This window comes from Canis lupus, chromosome 31, assembly GCF_003254725.2.
Source record: "Canis lupus dingo isolate Sandy chromosome 31, ASM325472v2, whole genome shotgun sequence".
Taxonomy (NCBI): domain Eukaryota; kingdom Metazoa; phylum Chordata; class Mammalia; order Carnivora; family Canidae; genus Canis; species Canis lupus.
Genome location: NC_064273.1, coordinates 21,663,457 through 21,687,668, shown reverse-complemented (window position 1 = coordinate 21,687,668; position 24,212 = coordinate 21,663,457). Strand labels below are relative to the sequence as shown.

General features: G+C 38.6%; 1 protein-coding gene across 2 annotated transcripts in view; it reads right to left on the bottom strand.

The window, feature by feature from the left end:
* Positions 1-24,212, bottom strand: part of JAM2 (junctional adhesion molecule 2) — a 60,205-nt gene that overhangs the window by 10,521 nt on the left and 25,472 nt on the right. For both annotated transcript variants that reach the window (XM_025449632.3, XM_049104543.1), the window contains exons 2-6: positions 14,159-14,224; positions 7,397-7,504; positions 4,498-4,650; positions 2,430-2,632; positions 291-390 (exon numbers count right to left, since the gene is read on the bottom strand). In XM_025449632.3, the coding sequence (XP_025305417.1) occupies positions 291-390; positions 2,430-2,632; positions 4,498-4,650; positions 7,397-7,504; positions 14,159-14,224 (630 nt within the window). The remainder of the gene's footprint in view (positions 1-290; positions 391-2,429; positions 2,633-4,497; positions 4,651-7,396; positions 7,505-14,158; positions 14,225-24,212) is intronic.

Genomic DNA, 24,212 nt, shown 5'->3' with positions numbered 1-24,212 from the left:
CTTCTGTTTCAAAGAAGACTGTCCAGACAAGCATATTTTAAAACGATGATTTGAAAAATTCAAAAACTTGAAGAGCATAGTGCTAAATATTCTTGGCTTGTTTGGGACATAGACTAAGAACAGCCTGTCTGGCTTTTTTGCAACACATTATGTCAAGCTCATTCGAAACATTCCCTCTGGTTTATTCTTCCAATCACTCACGCTCAATCCTACCCTTCGCTCCTTGCTGTCCCCAAGTACACCTGCACTCCGGCTGCAAACCATTGTTCCTCCCAATATTTCATGCTTACCTACTTGCATTCGCTTCCCAGGACACCTGCGATGTCCAACAGAATTACGGGCTTCACAGGAATATTCTCCACTGTCTAGTTTTGAAACAGTGTTAAATTGCTATTTGTGGAAGGAAAATAAATATATTTTTAAAGCAATAAATCTGTAAGTAGACTCCTAAAGTAACCATGTCCCTTGAACTTTAGCATTAAGTTGGTCTTCCCTTTTTCATGACTCGGGACTTGATATCTTTACTGTGAATTCAAGACTGCCATGCCTTCAAGGGGTAAGTAGCTAGGTTTCCTGTTTATTTTGACAGGGAAAGACTTAAATATATATGGGGAAGTGTCTTTGTTTTGTGATACTGAGGAAGTAGTATGGTTAGAAAGGCACTGGGCATTTTTTAAAGTTTATAGCACCCAGTACTATTAAGTTTTGTCGGTATTTCTAATTCCCAGGAAATGCCATTTGTAAAGGAAGGTCTCCCTGGCTTGAAAGGGTGAATGCAGTTTTCTTGGCCACAAGTGAGTTCACTACAGTGGCAAATCATGAACGTTTCTTCTAAAAGGCCAGAGCAACTACCAGGAAGTAGCATAGGGTCTAGGAAAATCTCAATCAGTGTAGTTTATAGGATTACAAATTCTATCAAGTGTGGGATTTTTGAAAATTCTGAAAGGATTAAGGTCTAACCTTTGCTCCTTCTACTCTCGGCCAAAACAACGGAAAGGTATGACCATAGAAAGGAAGAAAAGATAGATGGATAGATAGAGGGATGGCAGGGGAAAGGGGAGGGAGGGAGGAAGCAAAGATGGATGGATGGCATGGAGGAAGGAAGGGGGAGAAAGAGAGGAGGGAAGTAAAGATGGATGGATGGGAAGGAAGGAAGGATGGCCAGGGGGAAAGAAGGGGGGGAAGGAAGGAAAGAAGGGAGGGGAGGAGAGGAGGGAAGCAAAGATGGATGGATAGATGAATTGATGGATGGATGACGGGAAGGAAGGGAAGGGAGGGAGGGAGGAAGTTAGTGGACAGGCAGGGAGGGAGGGAACACAGTGGGTCTTGAACACCTTAGAGGATTCTGCCAGGACCAGCACAGAGGGTGAGAGGGGTGCCTGGATCATGCTTCTGATGCCTCCTGTCACACGCTCAGTACTGCTGTGGTCACTGTTGACTGCAGCCATGACAGCCATGAGTCTCTAAGGAGCACCTCCTCATGGTTTTGGATCCTCATGCAACATATGTTCCTAAAAGCAGCCAAGTTTTTGATCTACTAACTCCCTTTCCTCTCTCACTTGACATTACCCACTACCTACATCCCCCTTCTTTCTGTATTCAACATGATGGCACAGGAAGCTTTCCCTCATGTATTTCACTTTATGAAATCATCCCTCACTGTCCCAAAAGCCAGACCATAAAAATATTCACCAGGAATGCAAGACCAAGGGTAAGTATTAACAATAAGTTGGACAAAAACCATAAATGATCTACTAGCACATAACTGGTAACTAAAAGGAAGCCATCATCATCCATACACTGGAGTCTTAGTTGTTTATTTCTCAGGGAAGAACCTATCTCTGTTCTGCCCTGGTACAACCCTTTGACATCATAAGATATTTCAAGGGTTGAGGCTAAGTGCGGAAAGTGAATCTATATCATTCCAAACTTGCCTTGGGGCTTTTATCACCTGCTCTGAGAAAAAATAAATTTGAAAAGTAAATATAGCAAAGTGTGACGGCAGGTTTTCTGCCCAAGATGTCAGTGTAAAATCTACTGGACCTGCTGACTGAGCCTGCTGGTGCTGCAAGGGCGGGAGTGTGCTCCTCCTCAAGGAGTCACATCAGTTAATGTGCTTTATTATTGAGCCACTTTATCAATATGCTTGATTATTTACCAGAGGATCTGGTTTTCAGTGTTATTGTGTACTCGTAGAGTGAAGGAATGAACATTTTAAAATTAGTTAAAATTATTATTATTAGTTCTCTATATTGTCTTCAAGCTCTGGTTTTCCATCACTTCCCTGGGTATATACTGCCATCTTTCCCCACTGCCCCTTCCTCTCTCCACTTAAGTATCAGCCCTCTATTCTCCATCATTTTAGTTCTAATAATTTTTCTTCTCCAAATATAAGACAGCTATCAGATCAATGCTTGAAATGACCTTACCAGAGTTCCCGATTTTGTATTCATTGTATAGGAGCTGTTGGTGCTTTGGGAGCCAAGTTTTGGATTCTCTGACAAAGGAACGCCATCCTTAAACCAGGTGTACTCGGGAGCTGGATTCCCTTCTTTGTCTTGACATCGCAATTCTACCACAGTTCCACTCAGAGCAGAATTGGGTACTTCACATGCTGGAACTGCTGGGGCCACTGAAGGATGGAAGTCAAATGGTACTGGTTATTTGTAAGCTATAGGAAGATTTGACTGATTGATTGATTGATTTAAAGATTGTATTTATTTATTCATGAGAGAGGCAGAGACATAGGCAGAGGGAGAAGCAGGCTTCCTGTGGGACCCTGATGCGGGATTTGATCCCAGGCCTCTGGGATCATGATGTGAGCCGAAGTCAGGTGCTCAACCACTGAGCCACCCAGGTGTTCCTAAAGAAGGATTTTAACAGCCAGGTAAATATGGGCTTATTGGACACCTGTGATAGAGACTGGCTACTTGTTCAAGAGATCCATGTCCTTTCTTCTTGGGCACACAGCCAGACCAGTTGCCAGCCCCCTTGCCAGACCAGATGGGGTCATGAGTTCTGACCAATGGCATGTGGGAAAAATCATATATGCCATTTCCAGGCCTGATCCAAAAACACTAATATAGGTACTACTTTGATAAGATTTTGGAGAGGTAATTTAAGGTCCTAAATCTATTGTCTTTAAAGATAGGGAGATTACCTAGATGGGTCTGACCTAATCCCATGACCCCTGGAAAAGTTGTTTTCTCTAGTTGGTCACAGAAGGGAAAGTCAGAGATTCAGAGCACGGGAAGGATTCAACATGCATCTGTTGGACTGTAGATAGAGAGGGCCACGTGGCAGGGAATGTGGTGCCTCCAGGAGCTGAGTGTAGCTCCCAGCTCCCAGCCAGAATGGAATGGAGACTACAGGTTTAGAGCCACAGGAACTGAAATCTGCCAACAAGAGTGAGCTCGGCAGTGGACTTTTCCCCAGAACCTCCAGACAAGAACTCAGCCTGCTGACTCCCTGATTTCAGCCTTATGATACCCTGGGAAGAGAGCCTTGCCTTGTCAAGCTGGACTTCTGATCTACAGAACTGTGAGCTAATAAACGGGTGGTGGTGTAAGCTGCTTGGTTTGTGATCATTTGTTATGTAGCAAGAGAAGACTAATACACCAGCTGAATCTCCTGCAAAGTTTTCTGAATTTAATTTCTGCTATACTAGTGAGTGACTAGCATTTTAGAAAGACCCTGGGTTATATAGAAAAAGGAAGAGGAGTCATTTTACTCTCTATGGTCAGCAGTTTTTACAGTAACATCTAGGGGGAAGAAAAGATCATGTTCCTCCACCAGTTGTCATCATGAGCTGTTAGTATCTATCAGGGATTCACATAGTAACTAAATATATTGGCTTTGGAGTTAATCCCACCAGGATCCAAATCCTGGTCCAGACAATTATTAGCTATGTAGACTTGGAAAAAATCGTTTAGCTTCTATTTTCTCATCTATAGAAATGAAGCTGTCAGTGAAGATTAAGTAAAATTATGTATGTGTAAGAGCCTAACATATACTAGCTGCACAATAAATCCTAATTTCCCTTCTTTACCCAATTTCTTTTCTTTTTTCTTTTCTTTGTTCTTTCATTTTCTTTCCCTTTCTTTTCTTTTTTACCAAATAATTTCTAATACTTTCCCTGACCTACTTTTTTGTTTTAAGGCTTTTCCGTCATCTCGTGTGATTGGATTTTATATGTAAGAGATAGACCCTGTATACTGAAAGGTACTGAAAAATAAACTGTTAGGGGAAAAACTCCTGTGTAGAAGATAGGGCCATTAAGATTTACCTTAATCTGAAATGAAAAGAGATTTTTGTCACAACAAATTTCTAAGAGTAAAATTTTGGCAGCGAATGAGGTGAAAAGGGGCAATAGCCAAGATTTTACAGGAAAGGTGGTGTTGGTGATTTCTAGAACTTTCCTAACCAGGGCCCCAGGTGGCCTAGGTGATGGGGATGAGGGTAGAGAACAGTAATCCTACAGCTACAAGCACATCACACCTAGCACTTCTAGAGTGACCGTATCTTCTTCCAGGTTTTGGCCTTGCTCAGATGGGGCACTAACTTCACAGCGGTATTTCCCAGCATCATTTCTTGTAACATTTTTGATCCGTATACTGAAGTCTATCATCTCAGCTCGATCTTTAAAATCACCTTTTAGAAAAAGAAAACAATAATGTTAATAATAATGCAAATAACTTTCTATATACTACCTTCCTCTAGTCACTTCATTCAGTGACCAAGGCATTTGTTTCCCTATTAATGAACTCAATTTAAAACTCAAAAAGGACTCTTAAGTATAGGAAACAAACTGAGGGTTGCTGGATGGGGGCATGGGGTAACTGGGTGATGGGCATTAAGGAAGGCACGTGATGTGATGAGCACTGGGTACTGTAACAACTGATGAATTACTGAAAGTCTACATCTGAAACTAATGACCTATTATATGTTGGCTAATTGAATTTAAATAAAAACTCAAAAAGTTATATGCCGATGCTATTTCAAATTTCTTCTTCTTCTTTTTTTTTTTTTTTTAGAATAACAGTTCACAAAAGAACATTGGGTTCAATATTCTCATATTTTAGAAGATTCAATCCTCATTCTTGCCTCATCCCCTTTCTAATAAGCTTATATAAACATTCACACCTTCAGAAGGCACTGCAGCATCTAGTTAATTTAGCTGGAACAGTAACTTTATGTGTGGTGGCCCACATCATACTGCCCCAAAAGAAAAGGTGAATGGGTCTTAAAAACACTCTTTTGATTAGTGTTTGGTAGTAACATGTACAGAATGAAAATAGTGTTTTGTAAAACATTCAGGTGCTAGATTGGCAATGGTAGAAAATTCAAGCAAAGACAGCCCTGTGGCCTGCAGCAGTCCTATCTTGACAGATGAAAACAAGATGGGTATTTTAAATTCTTTATGGACTTTAAACATCTGTTCACATACTTAATTCTTTTAAAATTAAAGTAATGCATAGTATTCTAAAATAATAACATGCTTCCTATACTTGTTATATTTCCAACTTTTAAAATGTTTATAATGGAAAATTTCAAGCACACAAAAAATTACGGAGTATTGTAAAATAAAACTCATCACCCAGCAATAACAGTAACCCATGCATGGTCTATCTTATTCCATCTGTACCTCTAAACACTGAATTATTTTGAGGTAAGTCCCATACATCATAGCATTTTATCCATTATTATCAATACTTTAAAAGCTCAGTATATATTCAACAGGAAAACAGCAAGTGGAAAGAAATGGATAAAAAATAAAGAATTAAAAATAAAGCACTGGTTAAAGATAGTTGTGTTTACCCTTCCCCAACCAGAAGTCTAAGTCTTAACTCTGTAGAGCTCTTAGCTATGGCCTACCTTCCTAGATGGTGATATGGAAATAGGGTAACATTATTACCACAGAACATCTCACTTCCACACCATCTCATCTTCCTTTCTCTCAAGAGTCTAATCTACTGGGTCAGCAAGAACCATTGCATTTTATATCCTTTAGGACTGAGTTGAGACACGAAGGGTCTAGGGCCTCCATGGTGTTCAACTTTCTTCTGTTCTCTGTCCCGTTTTAATGGTGATTATGCTTTAGGTCTCAGTCATTGTTGGGTTCATCTTACACTTACAAAACACATTCTCTTTCACCATACATAAAAATAAACTCAAAATAGATTAAAGACCTTAATATGAGATCCAAGACCATAAAAATCCTCAAAGAGAAAACCTGTGCTCTCTGACATTGGCTGTAGCAAACAGTTTCTAGATAGGTCTCTGAGGAAAGGGGGAAAAAAGCAAAAATAAACCATTGTGACTATATCAAAGTAAAAAGTTTCTGCATAGTGAATGAAATAGTCAACAAAGTTAAAAGGCAACATATGGAATGGAAGAAGATATTTTCAACTGATATATCTAATAAAGGGTTAGGATTTAAAATACATAAAGAACTGAAAACCCAAAAAACAAGTAATCCAATTAAAAATGGGCAGAAGACATGAATAGACATTTCTCCAAAGAAGACATACAGATGGCTAACAGACACATGAAAAGATGTTCAACATCACTCATCATCAGGGAAATGCAAAACAAAACCACAATGAGGTATCACCTCACATCTGTCAGAATGGCTAACAACAAAAACACAAGAAATAACAGGTGTTGGTGAGGATAAAGAGACAAAGGAACCCTTGTGCACTGTTGGTGGGAAAAAATTAAAAACAGAACTAGCCTATGATCCAGGAATCACACTGGGTATTTGCTCAAAAGACACAAAAACACGAATTAAAAGAGATATATGCACCCCTATCTTTATTGCACCATTATTTACAACAGCCAAATTATGGGAGCAGGCCAGTGTCCACTGATAGATGAATGGCTAAAGAAGATGTGGTAGATATATATAAAAATGGAATATGGCTCAGCTATAAAAAGAATGAAATCTTGCTATTTGCAACAACATGGCTAGAACAAGAAGGTAGTATGCTAAGTGAAATAAGTCAGTCAGAGAAAGACAAATACCATATGGTCTCACTCATATGTGGAATTTAAGAAACAAAACAGTAAGCAAAGGGGAAAGACACACACACACACACACACACACACACACACACAAAACAACAACCCAGGAAATAGACTCTTAAGTATAGATAGAGAGCAAACTGATAGTTACCAGAGGGAAGGTGTGTAGGGGAATGGGGGAAATAGGGGACAGGGATTAAGAGTACACTTATCATGATGAAAATAACATAACATAAAATAAAACAAAATAAAATGATTAAAAACCCCACATTCTCAGTAATTAGCCCTTCCCTGTTCCCATTGGTAAGTTAAAGAACCCAGGCTGTACTTGGTGTTCTCTTGCTCTCACCTCATCAAGTCTACAGCTTCTTACCTTGAAGAGCCTGTTGGTAGTAGACAAAGGAGACACTCCGGCCCAGTTTCTTCCACTCTAATCTGGAGGAGATGGTCTTCTTTGGGTATTTACAGGCTAAAATAACCTCTGGGAACAACAACAAAAAAACTTGTTTTCTAATGGTCCCTATGAATTTATATTTTACTTAAGTAAATTTTTAAACAGCCATAAGCTACTCCTTTATACTTCCATCCATCCATCCATAAATTACCTCAATGGGCACCACGTTGGCTTAACCCAAAGATGAACTGAAAGCATTATAGCTCTTCTCCATAGTAACTGCATGACACTATGCTACTGACCCTAGTTCTTGAGACTCATTATCATCTGTAAAATAAGATAGTATCTTAGAGAGTTGTGAGTCTTCAAATATAGTAATACATGCAAAGCACGCATGTCTGGACACGGTAAGTAATTTAAAAATGGCAGTTATGATCAATTATTTATCATTTATCCCACTATTCCCAGTCTCAGTCATCAGGGAGTTTATAGCCTGGTGGAAGAGGCAATTAAGATAAAGTAATTTTGTTCCATTGTGATAAGGGCCATGAGCGCCATGGAGGTAAACAGAGGCTGCTTCACATCCAGTGCCTAAGAAAAGCACTCAGTCCAGCCCATGGGATCCACAAACATTCTACCAACATGCGACGTTCCCACTCAGACCCATTCTTGGATGATCCTCTCTATGGGTATGTTGCTACAACCCCAATATAATCTATTAAATCATGGATTCCTACTCCTTATCTCTATCCAGATAAATTATGAGAAGATTTAATCTTGGCATCCAGTTTAACTGCCTCACTGTAGCTCATTTAGGTCACTTTATTACAGGAAATTTACTGCACTTACATCATTAAAGAATTCCTGGAACCTCCGAAGGAACCCCCCTCTATTAACTGTCCAAACAAGATGACTGGGGGGGGGGCAGGAGAAAGTCCAGTGCCTATCAGCCAACTGCTCTGAGTTGCCAAAGGAAACCTCCAGTTGTAAATATTTTTAAAAGTATGTTTCAGTCAGGCTCTCTAGAGCGTTACCTTCATATCTCTGAGGTTTTTCCCCCCATAACGCATATAGTTTGACCCCAAAAGTACATATCTTTGACTAGAAAGAAATTATGTTCAAATCTTTTCCATACATCTGATTTTGATGTAGCAGATTTGATGTCATTTTAAAAGACAATTCAGGATACTACATGATATGGTCGATTAGAGAGCAATACTCATATTACCCCAGATTTTATTAATATACACATAGATATGGAAAAAGAGCCTGTACAAGTATGTATGAAAATATTTAACCCAGTGATGATTTCTGTGTGATAGAATTCTTCTAGTTATATGTAGTCCCTAATTTTCCCCTTAGTTCCACACATATGGCCAGAAATATAGAAATAGAATAAAAGGTAATGGAAAACAGAAAATAGGACCGAGAAAAGAAAGGCAAGGGGGGGGAGGACCCCCACAAAAGTTGTTTTCAAGGATGCCTAAAATTTTTAGAGCAGGTTTTACATTACAAGGAGACATCATTTTACAGACATGTTTACAATTATGCTACAAAGACAAATGTGTGCTAAGGGACTTGTCTGAGGAAACACGGTTCTGTTCTGTTGATTAAGGAGAATGGGTGGTGACTTTCCGGAGTCTTGAGTTTTAGATAGGTTTCCTTCCCGTATTTTGTTGGGTTTCCAACAATTAAACACACACCCACACTCATTTTTAGCCCACACACTTAGGTCTTAGGAATAAATTTGTGCTCGGTCACATTGTTTCATATATTTAACTACATACACAGACACAGACACACACAAACACAGCATTCTTCACCAAGATCTGACTTCTGCCCTCAATGCTCTATGAAAAACCTCTGCAGAAATTATATTTATAAATGAAACTAACGGTTTTCCTAAATGCAGTCACACCACTCCTGCCTCACTCACAACGACCATGTAAGATGTGGAGAAATGGTCTCTCCGAGTCACCCAACTAACTGTGTGTCCAGAATTGTTGCTGAGCCATATCAGTGAGCAAAACAAAGATCCCTGTTCTTTTGGTTCTTACAATTTGCAGGGGGAGTCAGGCACACAAAAATTATCATAAAGTGAATTAAATGCTACATTGGGAAGGAATGTGTGCTGTGGAAATAAAGCAGAGGAGATCAGAATAGAGTATGAGTAGATGAGGAGGGTTGGTGTGCAATTACAAAAAAAAACTGAGTAGTCAGAGTTCAATTCATTTAGAGAGTGACTTTGACCAAAGACTGAGAAAATGAAATTAGAATTCCTTAGAATTTGAATAAAAATTTCCCAGAATTCAATATTGGAATTGACCATGTGTTTTTTTTTTGTTTTTTGTTTTTTAAAGATTTTATTTATTTATTCATGAGAGACATAGAGAGAGTGTCAGGGGCACAGGCAGAGGGAGAAGCAGGCTCCATGCAGGGAGACCCTGTGGGACTCGATTCCGGGTCTCCAGCATCATGCCCTGGGCTGAAGGCGGCGCTAAACCACTGAACCACCCAGGCTGCCCTCACCATGTGTTTCTTTGGGAGTATTCCACATAAGGCAATAGCCAGTGCCTAGATCCGAAGGCACCAACACCATGATTTCCAGAATGTGAGAAACATTAAGTAAACTGGAATCATGGGATCAACATCTGAGGATAAAGAACTCCAGATGAACTGAGAAGCTAACCACCAATGGACTCTCCTCTCTTTTCAGCTAAAATGGAACACTCATGATCAATATAATCTTGTATGTAGCCTGTAAAGTTATTATACCATAAAGTAGTAGTTTAAGGCACAGCCTTTTGGAATTAGACCTCTGCTATATACACTACGCGTGTGATGTTGGGCAAATTACTTAACCCTTTTTGAACATTACGCTCACATTTGTAAAAGGGAAAAAATAACAATATCATCTCACGAAGTTATTGTAAAGATTAAATGAGGTAATATATTTATACTCTGGGTGTGCATGGTACTTTGCACATGGTATGTAAGTAATCCATCAATGATTATTATTGCTCTCACCCTGAGAAATTTCCTTTAGTTGCAGTTGTAAGTATGCCTTGACATGAAAGAAGCCCACACTTTACACAACCCAAATTTACCTAAGAATCACTCAAATTTGAATTAAAACGTTACCTTTGAGAGAGCAAAGAATATGACATAAATTATATATATATATATATATATATTTTTAAGACTTTATTTATTTATTCACGAGAGACATAAAGAGAGAGGCAGAGACATAGGCAGAGGGAAAAGCAGGCTCCCTGCAGGGAGCCTGATGCGAGACTCAATCCCAATATCCTGAGATCATGGGCTGAGCCAAAGGCAGACAATCACCCACTGAGCCACCCAGGTGCCCCATAAATTATATTTCCTCTTTTTTTTAAAAAAAGATTTTATTCATTTATTCATGAGAGACACACAGAGAGAGGCAGACACAGGCAGAGGGAGAAGCAGGCTCCACGCAGGGAGCCCAACGTGGGACTTGATCCCAGGACTACAGGACCATGTCCCAGGCCAAGGCAGGGGCCAAACCGCTGAGCCACCCAGGGAACCCTAAATTATATTTTCTCAAAACGAGGCGCACTAAAACATAATAGTGCACCAAGTTGTTTTGTTTTTGTTTTTTACTAAGATGATCATTTCATTGCCAAAAATATGTTTCCTTTGGATCAAGAAAAGACAATTCTTCGTTTAGAAAAAGCATTAGCAAAAATTATTTTCATGTAGCAAAATGGTCACTTTTAGAAATCTCATCGCTAGAAATCACTGTGAATTTTAATTTTTCTAGGATTCTGTACTGCTCATTATCTTTTGATTTTATTCTCTGTGCTCAAGTTGAAAATCATCACAATTTTACATAATGCCAAAACAGAACTGATACTACCAAAACAGTTCTGAAGAATTACCAAGAAATTACTTCTGTGAATAAAAGCATGCTATTAAACTGATTGATAGCTTACAGCATTGGACATTGGACATAAAGGCTGCTCATCTAATTTATAAGCCTAGCAAAGCTTCTCTCATTTCAGTCTTGTTCTGTTCTTGGCACCACTATGGGAAATGATACAAAACAGCAATACTCAAAAGAAGGAATTAATTCGTGATTTGTTGACATCAGAGAGACAAGAGGCAAAAATGAATGAATTAGGTGGAACATACCTATACCATATACACAAATCATAAAATATTTCAGACTTTAACTAAAATTAAGTCACTGCATGAAATATGCTACAATTAAAATGTGTTAGAAGATAGAAATTTATTTTTGCTTTAAGGACAGTCAAGTTGGAATGATTGGGGCACCTATAAAACAGAATCAAAATATAAATTTTTTAAGATTTATTTTTTTAAAAAGAAAGAGAGAGAGCACATGCAGGTGTACACACAGGTGAGTGTGTGTGGGAGGAGGTGGCACAGAGGGAAAGAAGCAGACTCCCTGCTGAGCACAGAACCCCATGTGGGGCTCAATCTGAGATTATGGATCATGACCTGAGTGGAAACCAAGAGTCAGATGCTCAACTGACTGAGCCACTCAGGTGCCCCTATAATTCTTAATTAAAAGGAGCAGAGGGGAAAAAATAGAAAATACTTATTCAGGAATATGACTAACATTTGATTGCAATAAATATAGAGGTTTTTTTTATATTAAAAATAAAACATGGATTAAAAAGTAACGTAAGGGGCAGCCTGGGTGGCTCAGCGGTTTAGTGCTGCCTTCAGCTTGGGTCGTGATCCTGGAGTCCCGGGATCGAGTCCCACGTTGGGCTCCCTGCATGGAGCCTGCTTCTTCCTCTGCCTGTGTCTCTGCCTCTCTCTCTCTGTCTCTATGTTAAAAGTAACATAAATGCTAAAAGATTTTGGTTTGGAGTGATGGAAATTTTTGGAACTAGACAGTGGTGGTAGGTAGACTGTGAATGTACTAAATGCCACTGAATCATTTGCTTGCATGTGCTAGCTTTATGTTATATGTGAATTTCGCCTCAATACATTTTTTAAAAGTAGTGTAAGACTGTAGAATATAATTTTGCATCCTAATTGAGATGTCATGCTGTAGGGCCTGGGTGCTGATGGGCGGGGTGGGGGGACAGGGTTGTATATTCATGGTATCCAGCTGGGCCCAACAGTGAGAACCTCCAGGAAAGTACAAAATAGGACAACTCACTTCCTTCGTCCCTTACAGAATCCTGGCCCATCTTTTCCTCTCACTGTGTGATCCCTCTTTTGGCCTTTTGCTCATCTCCTTTTCGACATCTTGTCTGGCCCTGTTTACCTTCCCTACAAGTGCTCCATACCTCTACTTTACTCCCAATCATTAATTTGCTCTTCCCACTTCTCTGCACTTAAAACTAAATGTCTTATTACTTTAATTATGTAACATATTAGGACTTAATTAACTGAAATAGTGATTTAAGTGATCTGTTATCAAGTGATGTGTTACTTGTGAGTGGCAGGCTGATTCTTAACATATTTTTATGAAAAAGGACATATAACACTGTGTGCCAGGCACCACCGTAAGTACTAGTTAAATACTAACCTACCTAATTTTCCCACCCAGTTCTGGTCTTTAAACTTTGTCTCTTTCCTTTGAACTCATCTCACCCAACTGCAGAAACCTAAGATTGCAGTTGTAAGATATGAGTTCACACACATTTGTAACTTCTTTCTTAAATGTTTACCATCTCTGGCCTATACAAGCATCATACCAAGGACATAGTAATTCTTCTGGTGTCCTAGTATTACTGTTTGAAGTAAAAGAGCCTTCAGAAACGTTGTAGGTGGTCAATATTTGAAGTAAACTTATAAAAGCCCTTATAAAGTTTTCCTTGGTTATTTTATTAGTCCTAATTTTTTTTAATTTTTTAAAATATTTTATTTATTTATTAATGAGAGAGAGAGAGACAGACAGACAGGTAGAGGGAGAAGCAGGCTCCATGCAGGGAGCCTGATGTGGGACTCGATTCTGGGTCTCCAGGATCATGCACTGGCCTGAAGGCTCCTAAATCACTGAGCCACCGGGGCTGCCCAGTTCTTAAACATTTTTTTTACAATTGTGGTTAAATACACGTATCTTAAAATTTACCATCTTTTTTTAACATTTACCATTTTAACACTTTTTAACATTTTGCCATCTTAATGATTTTTAATAATTCAGTAGCGTTAAGTATATTCATTGTTAAGCCACCAATGTCCAGAATTTTTCACCTTGCAAGAGTGATACCCATTAAACACCAGTAAAACCATTATACTATTATGGCCATTAAACACCAACTCCCTATTATACCCATTAAACACCAATTCCCTATTATAAATATATTTAAGAAGCTAAAATAAATAACAAAAATGGCACCCCAAAATAGGCTATATTAATGTTATCTTAAGTACATTAAATAGAGTAGAGTTTGCAGCGTTAATTTCCATTTGCTATATCCAGCTGGCTGGAAACTTTGCAAGACCTCCATCTACCAGTTTCACAAATTAGATCTGCTTTGTTGCAGATAATTTACGCAATTAGAGGCCCTCTTTGTACATCAGGTCTTTCGTTGAATGTCCAAAATTTCCACTGAGGAGGTGGAGAAAGAGTTCTCAAGTGGAAACAGCACAGAGCAGCATTTCAGAAGGAAGAATTAGTGCGAGGTAAGGCAGAGGGTTCAACAAATAGATAATATCACATGCGTCATATTTGTGAGTCATTTGAACAACACAGTCCGTGAAAATCATAAGTTACTCTACCTTGATACTCTGTTGCTGTGACCACTTGATGGCCTTTTGGAGCAGAGAATCCATAGGCCTTATGATCTGAAAGATTAAAACAGATAGAATAATTAAAATGGTACCAAAGGCCACTTGCAAATATTTGAATGGAATGCAACATTAAAGAAAACTGGCCTAAAGTTTGGGGACAAATTCACACATTCATAAAGCCTAAGTTTTAAAGTATCAAAATAAGAAAAACCAAGCCAAACCATATATGTCTTTTCCATGTTCTGTATTGTGGTTTCTGCTTTCCTTTCACAAAGCAAAACCCATGAATCTCTCAGGGCCCCATGACAGACAACACAATGTCATAAGCCTGATTATGAAAAGCTCGCTTGCTTTCTTTTTCTTTTCTTTTCTTTTCTTTTCTTTTTTCTTTTCTTTTCTTTTCTTTTTTCTTTTCTTTTCTTTTCTTTTTTCTTCCTCCCTCCCTCCCTCCCTCCCTCCCTTTCTTTCTTTCTTTCTTTCTTTCTTTCTTTCTTTCTTTCTTTCTTTTCTTTCTTTTCTTTTCTTTTCTTTTCTTTTCTTTTCTTTCTTTTTTTCAGATTTATTTATTTATCTTAGAGATAGACAGCACCTGCAGAGGAGAAACAGAGAAGCAGACTCCCCACAGAGCACAGAGCCTGACTGGATACCAGGACCCCCAACTCCCTCCACTGCCGCAGATCATGACCTGAGCCAAAACCAAGAGTACTATGCTCAACCTCAACTGCTCAACCTCAACCAACTGAGCCACCTGGGCACCCCAATCCTGCTTGCTAAATAAGTGATTTTATCCTTAATTTAGCCTAATATGGAATCTAGCACCTAAGGTACTGCTCCTTTAAGATAAAAGCTCATTATTTTACAGTTAAATTGCTTTACCAACTTACCCCTGATTATACCTACATCATATAGAAATGGGTTATTTAAACATATTTGTGACTAGGAAATATATATATATATAAAATACATACTGTATATAAGCTTTGCATATACAAATATGATGAAAAATGCAAGTAGAGCATCTTTATTTTTCTCCGAAATATTTCAATGATTTTCCAGGATTGGTATCTAGGGTTGAAATGACTGACCAATTATGGTGGCTGATGTTATCTGATACTAATACGATGACGAAAATGATGAGATAATCACCTTCATAAATTTATATAGAATATTTCATTTCATTTTTTAAAGATTTATTTATTTATTTGAGAGAGAGAGAGAGAGAGAAGGGGCAGAGTGAGAGAGAGGGTCTTAAGCAGGCTCCATGATGGATGATGAGGCCAGGCCGATGGAACAATCCTGAGACCATGACCTGAGCCAAAACCAAAAGTCAGATGCTTGACTGACTGAGCCACCCAGGTGCCCCAACAATAGTTAACATTTATTAAGCACTTAGGCAACATTCCCAGTTTTTTGCAAGTATTAACTTATTGAACTCTCACGACAATTCTTTGTGGTAGGGTACACCATTTTTATCCATCTGTTTTGCAAGTGGGGAAACTGAGACACAGAGAGGGTAAGAAACCTTGGTCAAGGTTATACAAGCAGTAAGGAATAGGTCTGGGAGTTGAACTCATCCGGTCTGTTCCTAAAACCCACGTAGTTTATTACTAAACTACTATCCTGGGCCCCACATCGTGTTTCCCCCAAGCCGAACTATGAGGAAGCACTGCAGATTCACAAAGATGTCAGGTAGAAAGGTCTACTGATCTAATGAAGATGGACTAAGGTGAGAAATTGGGGGTTATAATGAAGATTCTGAAGCACAGCAGGAAGGCAGAAGCTAGGAGGCTGTGACAGGAGAAGTGGTTCATCCTGGTAATCTCAATGCGGAGGGTTTCTCAATCATGACGCTATTAACATTTGGAACCAGATCATTCTTTGTTGTGGGAGGGCTGTCCTGTGCATTGTAGGATGTGGTGCAGTATCCCTGGCTTCTGCCCACTAGGTGCCAGTAGCACCTTCATCTCCCCTATGGCAAACCCAAGTCATGACAACCAGTGTTTCCAGACCTTGCCAAATGCCCTTGGGGGTGGGGGTGGGGAAATCGTATTTGATTGAAAATCTCTGCTTTAGACTAAACAGCTAGGCTGGTTTGAAGAACCAGGAAGAGAAATAAACAAATAGACTAAAGGAGGACAAAAAAACCTTGAGTTCAAGGATTTCAAAAAAAGCTCCCAGGAGACCAGAATTTCTTGGGTATGAAATCATTGATTACATTTCTGGGAAAGGGAGAAAAATGTTTCATATAACATGCCATCTTTGATTTATTCATCTATAGGTACACTGACATGTAAATTGTGATGCTGTGCTAGACTTCCTCATTCCTAAGGAATACATGCTATTTTGGATAATTTTTTTCTTTCTCTTTCCCTTAGAAGCCTGGATAACAAATATAATTGTGAAATTAAAGCTCTTAAAAACCTACAGGCCTCAAATGTCCAGTTCTCCTGTTTAACATTGTTCAACTATTCAGGTTCTCTATCCCTAAATTGCAATCTTCATGAAGCAAATTGGCAAAGCTGGTGTCTATCTATGTGAAGAATGGAGAACTGAGTGGATTGTTTTCATTGACAGTTGTAAACATATTTATATAAAGCAGTGGCCTGAGGGACGCCTGGGTGGCTCAGCGGTTTAGCATCTGCCTTCGGCCTCAGAGCATGATCCTGGGGTCCCGGGATCATGTCCTACATCGGGCTCCCTGCAGGGAGCCTGCTTCTCCCTCTGCCTATGTCCCTGCCTCTCTCATGAATAAATAAAAAGAAAGAAAAAAAAGCAGTGGCCTGCATGACCCAGTCTTAGAGAGATACCAGGTCACCAAAAAGTGATTTCAATATATCACTTTTGCTTGTATATTTAAAAAAAAAAATCATGAAGGGGTCCAAGCAATCTTTTTAAGTATCCCTCTTTCTACCACATACCAGAATATGTCCCACAGTCCTCTGAACTCCACCCTCACCCCTATAGATCTTTCTTTTCCACTTTCTCTTCTCCTTCCCCATTTTTACTTTATTTTAGCCCAAAGGCAGGGTTCAGATCTTCAGAAAACAGAAAAGCCAGGACCTCATTTGTTCACCCTGAGTCCTACCTACATTTACGTGACACGATCGCTGAACATTTTTCCAAGGATTCTGATTCCAAATCATTATTCTGTGAAACTTTCAAAACACACTTTGAAGCCTCTTTTCTCCTTTAGCCATGCATAAATTAGTGCCCTCAGAGCAGTTCTGTTTCTGACAGGCGTTTCTTGTGATTTTTGAACTATTTTAGTACATTTTTTAAACAAAACAGTGAAGACTCATATTCCCTAGAAACCAGTTGAGGGGAAAAGTAGAAGAAGATAATCTTTGTTCCCTCACATCATAATATCTTTGAACTTTTCAAACACTACACTGCCTACTGAGAATGTTTATTTTCTTCAGCATGCTCGTGTTTTCTTTCATTTGAGGCAAACGTTAGTCCAACCCAAGACTGGAAGATTTAGGACTGGGTCCAATTATTTTCTCCTTTACTCAATTCTAGTTTTCTACTTGCTAAAATGTCCTTTGAGAAAGATTTCTTAAATTTTCAAAAATCACCTTAAAAGTTCTATGGAAAATAATAGCTGTTAACTCAAGAATTTTATTAGTATCTTCAGAATTTTTATATGTATATATCTGAATAGAAAAAAAATTGTTCCAAACACTAAAAAAGAGAGGACTGATTGAATTGGCAAAACTATGAATGCAAAACTATTATAAAGGAGATTGGTTTTGGTAAACTAATAAATAGATACTATTTCTTGGTACCTGAATATTTAATTCTGCGATTTTAAGTGTTGTTTTCTAGTTATGTTGCTTCCTCCGGTTCTTTTTACTTCAAGATCTGCTTTTCAATTAAGTAAAAATACTTAAGATGTGTGGTCACCTATAATGAACTTATTTAAACAGAAAGTTTCGAATCTTAAAAATAAAACAGTAAAAGATTTCTACCTTGTTTTAAGCCTTACTGGTCTTGGAATTCAGTTTTTTTCTTTTTTTTTTTTTTTAAGCTTGAACCCAATAACTTTACGAAAACAAAATGTTGGAATTTGTACCAACATTTCACTAACAGATGTTAGGAAGAGTCTCTGTTGGCCGCTTTCTTGAAGTGATTTTTTTTTTCACCTTTCCAGAGTGAGTTTAAAAAGAAAACAAACAAAAAATTGTCATGTAGGTCTGCTGGTTGAGGTCAACAATTGTTTTAAAGTTAGCTACAAAACATCTTTAATAGTTTTGGATGTGTTCCAAAATCACTGGCAGAAGTTCATAAAATGAGGTTAAGAAATGATTATTTCCATAACGGCTAACAGCTCCAAGTCAAGTAATCCCTAACCAAATGAAACCTTTTGTGCTTCTTCCCCCAACTCTAAGAATAAAATTTCTTACATTGTCTATCAATCATCTAAAATATTCTTGTGTGACCAAGGATAATGTAGAATGACTAAGAATAAGTATTTGTATTTAAACACAATGTTTAAATTTACTATACAAGTGTTATTTAAAGTAACACTTTTAATTGGAAACATGATTAGGAAAAATTGATGTGTTACAGAGGTTTTTTGTTCTAAGAGTACATTACAGAGAGTACCATGGTAAAAGCAAATTATAAAAACTGTGGATATGAGTTATTTCACAAGTTTTCAAAAATGAAAATTAATAGCCATGTGGTTTTGACAATCACTAATATACAATTATTGTACTAACAAATATAGAACAGGGCAGAGGGCTAGTAGTAACAGATAAAATAATACAATCCAGTATTTATCATGGATAAACATTCATAGGGTAGAAAGTAACCCAATGAAGTAGGAATTAGGAGTTAGGTTAATATACTCATCTATCTCACTATTATTTGACTGTAGTAGGTCTAGGGAGTAAGGAGAGAAGGAGAGGGTAGGGAGTGGGAGAGGGAGGGAGGGGAAGAGAGAGACACACAGACACACAAATCCTTCTGATCTCTCAAAATGGACATTTTGGCCCCTGCTTTTTTTTTTTTTTTTTTTTTTAAGATTTATTTCTTTATTTGAAAGAGAGAGAGCATGGGAGCAGGAAGCGGGGCTAAATCCCACAAACCTGGGATCATGACCGAGCCCAAATCAAGAGTCAGACATACCCAACCAACTGAGCCACCCAGGGACCCCTTCTGGCCCTCCCTTTTAATAAGATAAAGGGAAATCATACCAAAGTGCAAGGAAGAATAAAAGATGTGCTTGACTTTAGAGCTACCTGTGGCTGGTGGCGTGGTGAGTTAATGATGACCTAAAGAATTAAAGGGTGATTTTGACTATGAATAAATTTTCCCCTTAAGAACCTAACATCTAAGTAAGATGTGACTCCACTGTGTTAAAATCCTCATTTGACAGATGTGACAATTGAAAGAGGTCCTGGCTCAAGGTCACAACACTGGAAAGCAGAGAAGCAAAGTTGTGTATTTATATCTAGTTAGTTTGGCTCCACAGACCTTTCCTCCTTCCTCTATTCTCAGATCAGCATAAGGCATCGTGAGAAAGTCCTATCAAACATGACTCTGTCAGACACTCTGAAGATGGCTTCACATCCATTTTCATTCTTTAGGGCTGTAAAGGTATTATGCAGAGAGTGTATAATTAATTGTTATTTTAACAGAGAAAGTGTTAATAGGCAAATATTTATGGTGAATGAACTGATTTGAATAAAATTTGCATATTTATTATATACTGCACAAAAATTTTATGCCCCCTCCTCTTTTCTGTTTTTGTTTTGATTTGTTTTTTAAGTCATTCAAAAAAAATGATTGAGTTCAAAAAGAATGATTGGTGTGACTTGGCTCAGGTCATGATCCCGGGGTCCCAGGATCAATTCCTGCAACAGGCTCACTGCAGGGAGCTTGCTTCTCCCTCTGCCTATGTTGCTGCCTCCCTCTCTGTGTCTCTCATGAATAAATAAATAAAATCTTAAAAAAAAATGATTGGTGTTTCAGAATTGTGTATATGGTTGTTTTCATATAAGTTACATGCTTTAGTAAATTTAGGAAAATTTTCAGGGCATCCTCTTACCCAAACAGCTGAATGATTAAATTTGGGGGATTATATTACGTAGAAATAAAATAAATAAAATAACTTCTTATAGTAAAATAAATTCTCAAAAAAAATTTGTAAATGCTCTTCAAGAACATCTTCGAAAATTTAACAGTGGCCTGTGGTATTGGAAAGCCATCAATGGCTGAATTTCTCACCAGGTACTCCCCACTAGAACATGAAAGGAACAATTTTAGGATTCTGAGATCTTTCTCTAATATTCCCCAAGTGGCAATCTCAGCCAAGCACAATTTGCTCACTAGTGGCATTAACTATAGATTTCAGATAGATGGCAATTGTCAACTCAAATCCAGTAAACACTCTCCAGCAGACAAGATTGAAGGAATGTCCTCTTCCAAGATTGATGTTAATAAGAATCACATACTCCGTGGAAGGCGTGGGTGTTGACCGTTCTGTGTTCTGCAGGTTCTCCCTGAGATTAAGGTGCCAGGAAGCAATGGCCCTAAAACTTTATTAATGTAAAATAAGAAATCATTACTAAAGATGTCAGATTACAAAATAGACAAATGGTGTAAAAGCAAAGAACACTAAAATGGAAGAGATAAAGAGTAATAAACCTGAGTGTCTCTCCTCACTAATTGACTCATGCGGTCTGGACTGTGTCTCAGGTATATCCTTTCATTGGAGATGGCACATCAGGTTTGATAGCTTGATGACATTTTAATTTAAGATTATTCACTGCCCTTTAATCTGAAATTGTAGTTACTAACTCCTAAATCTCAAGATGGCTTTTCAAGATTAAAAGTCCAGAACCATCACCAGTATCTGATAGTTGTATTTCTCAGCAGAAATGGACATATTAGTATAATTGTCAAATAAATAGTTTTTGAGAGCAGATATTATAAATCCTATCTCCAGAGGTGTTTTTTTTAAATATTTTATTTATTTATTCGTGAGAGACAGAGAGAGAGAGAGAGAGAGAGAGAGAGGCAGAGACACAGGCAGAAGGAGAAGCAGGCTCCTCGCAGGGAGCCCAATGCAGGACTCGATCCCAAACCAGGATCATGCCCTGAGCTAAAGGCAGATGGTCAACCACTGAGCCTCCCAGATATCCCTATCGCCAAAGTTTTGATCAGCTCTGGGCAAAGAGAGAAAAGCAAGTTTCTGGATCTGGGTTCTGGTTCAGAACTCTGGTTCTGAACCACCAAGTTGTGAGAGTCTGGGAATTCCTGCACAAAATGTCCTAACAGCTGATACACACAGATTACTCAGTGGCTTTGTGGGTCAGGGGATAGTGAAATGGTTATTGTGCAGTCATTTGATACGTATAAATCCACTTAAGCAACATATGTGAGTAGAACTACCAGCTACTAAGCTCTTTTCACCTTGACCCTACACAGATGTTTGTTTTAAACTCTTTGTACCTCCAGAGTCTGATTTCTCTGCTTTACTGAATGAATTTGGGGAATCACTTTGATGCATGCAATATTTTCATTTTTTGAAAGCACAAACATGCAGTAATGAATAAAAATTGAGTTTTACAGGGATTAGCACAGAATGTCAAACACATTTTCTAATATTTCTAATGTGTCAAATTTATAATCTGCAAAGGAAGTCATCTTTGCATTTCTCAGATGAAGATAGAGTACTGCTAATGTTTTAAATCTTTTTTTGAATTAGAAGATTTATAAAATATGATGAATAAAAACATAAAGGAAGGAAGACTGACCGTTAATTTAGTAAGACTTAAGCTCTGGGGCTCTCCCTTGTATAGCACCCCCTAAGGCCTTAGGGGTTATCCTAGCAACGTGTGCACATTTTGACTGGGTGGCTCAGTTGGTTTACTGTGTGACTCCTGATTTCAGCTTATGTCATGATCTCAGGTTGTAAGATCAAGCCCCACATTGGGCTCTGCAGTCAGCAGAGTCTGCTGGCAATTCTCTCTCTCTCTCCCTCTTCCTCTGCTTCTCCCCTACCCAGTGAATGTGTGCTCACACGTGCTCTCTCTCTCTCTCTCTCTCTAAAGAACAGCAACAACAACACAAAAGCCAAAAACCAAAAAACTCTCAAGAATAAGATTTTGGGGGACGCCTGGGTGGCTTAGCGGTTGAGCATCTGCCTTCGGCTCAGGGTGTGATCCTGGGGTTCTGGGATTGAGTCCCACATCGGGCTCCCTGCATGGCACCTGCTTCTCCCTCTGCCTATGTCTCTGCCTCTCTTTCTGTGTCTCTCATGAATAAATAAATAAAATATTTAAAAAAAGAATAATATTTTGGGGGTACAATTTTTCTTAGAGCTCTAATAATCCATCTTCACACACAATTATGGGCTGCTTCTTATTAACAGGTTTATTTAGTTTTCTATACTTGACCACCTACAATAAAAAAGTGATCTCCAGAGTTCACTGCCTGATAGATGAACCTTTAAAATACTAAAGATTTTATATGACCAAACACTTAGCATACCTCTACCTTCTCCCTCTCTCTTAAATTTCAATTCTGAAAACATGGGGGTTGTATGAATTTTACTTTTCAACTCTCCTACGGGATGATGATTCATAAAAGCTTATGCCCTTATAGTTTGTCCATATGTTACTAATTAAATTCTGTTACCATAAGTGCTTCCAGAAGAGATTTGAAATCTAAGGGAAACCCTCCCAGCTTATTGTTGCTTCATGTTTCCTTTGATTAGTCTTCAGGAAGCCAAAGGAACAAGAACGATTTCTTGTGAAATGCAGAACATGGAAACAATGGTTTGGCATTTCTTAACTGTCATATTTTACGACTGTCAGGTAAGACTCCTCAGAATTAGTTATCCTGATTTCTCAGGTGCTTTACAACCAAAGAGTACAATTTCCCTTCTCTTTCCACAAACACGGTTCTCTGACTCACTGTTTTTATTTCAAAACTGGTTCTACACATCCAACAGTGAGCTAACACCAAAACCTCCTCTTCAGGGCCAGTCATCTAGACCGTAAAAGAAATGGTTTAATGAAAATCTGTGTTATGGATTGAACGTTTGTGTCCACCACCACACTCCCCTACCCCCCCACACACACACACTAAAAAATCCCTGCATTGAAATCCTCATGCCCAGAGTGATGAGATTAGAAGGTGGGGCCTTTGGAAGATGAGTGGGGCCTTCATGAATGGAAATAGCACCCTTAGGAAAGAGACTCCAGAGACCCCCCCCCCCCATCTCGGCCTTGGGAGGACCCAACAAGAAAGTGACAGTGCCTAAGCAGGAAGCAGGCTCTTACCAGATACTAAACCTGCCATCACCTTGGTCTTGGAATTTCTAGCCTCTGGAAGTGTGAGAAATAGATATTGTTTCTGAGCTACCTGGTGTATGGTTTTTCCACTGTAGCAGCTTGAACTAAGACAATCTGCATACATTCAAATCAGAGCTGCACCCCGAGTGCAGGGTCAAGAAATGAGTATGTGCCATTAGAGATCCAATTCTTGAAATTTATCCAGATGAAGTATTTAAAAATGGACAGAGGTATTTGTGTCCAAATATGGTGTAAAAAAGTCTGTTTCCCCCAAATTCAGGTGAGCTTGTTGTTTGATATCCTGTGTAGCATGATGATGACCACATTTGTGACAGAATCAACCAGATATTTTGAAATACTGTAGAGTCAATCTTAGCAATTTTTTGATGAAGTGGTGTCGGAGCTGACTTCTCATCTAATGGGATAAAGAGTTAAATAGCATGGTACAACCAGCAGCACTATTTTCAACAGCTTGGCATTTGACTAAATATTATCTGAAATCAAACAAAAAGCAACATTAGAGTCCAGATGGGTGAAGAAAGGGTAATCTGTTAGAAATGTGGCCCAAGGCTTTATTACAGTTGGGGTCAGAATCATTCCTTGTCTTCAGGAAGTCACAACTGATAGAGATGAAATGAGACCTAGCTAGCTTTGAATACTCAGGGCCGTGAATTACTGGTCACATCGCCTGGGGCAAGCCTCCGTCTTCACCTCCTAAACCTTAGTTTCCATTTAAG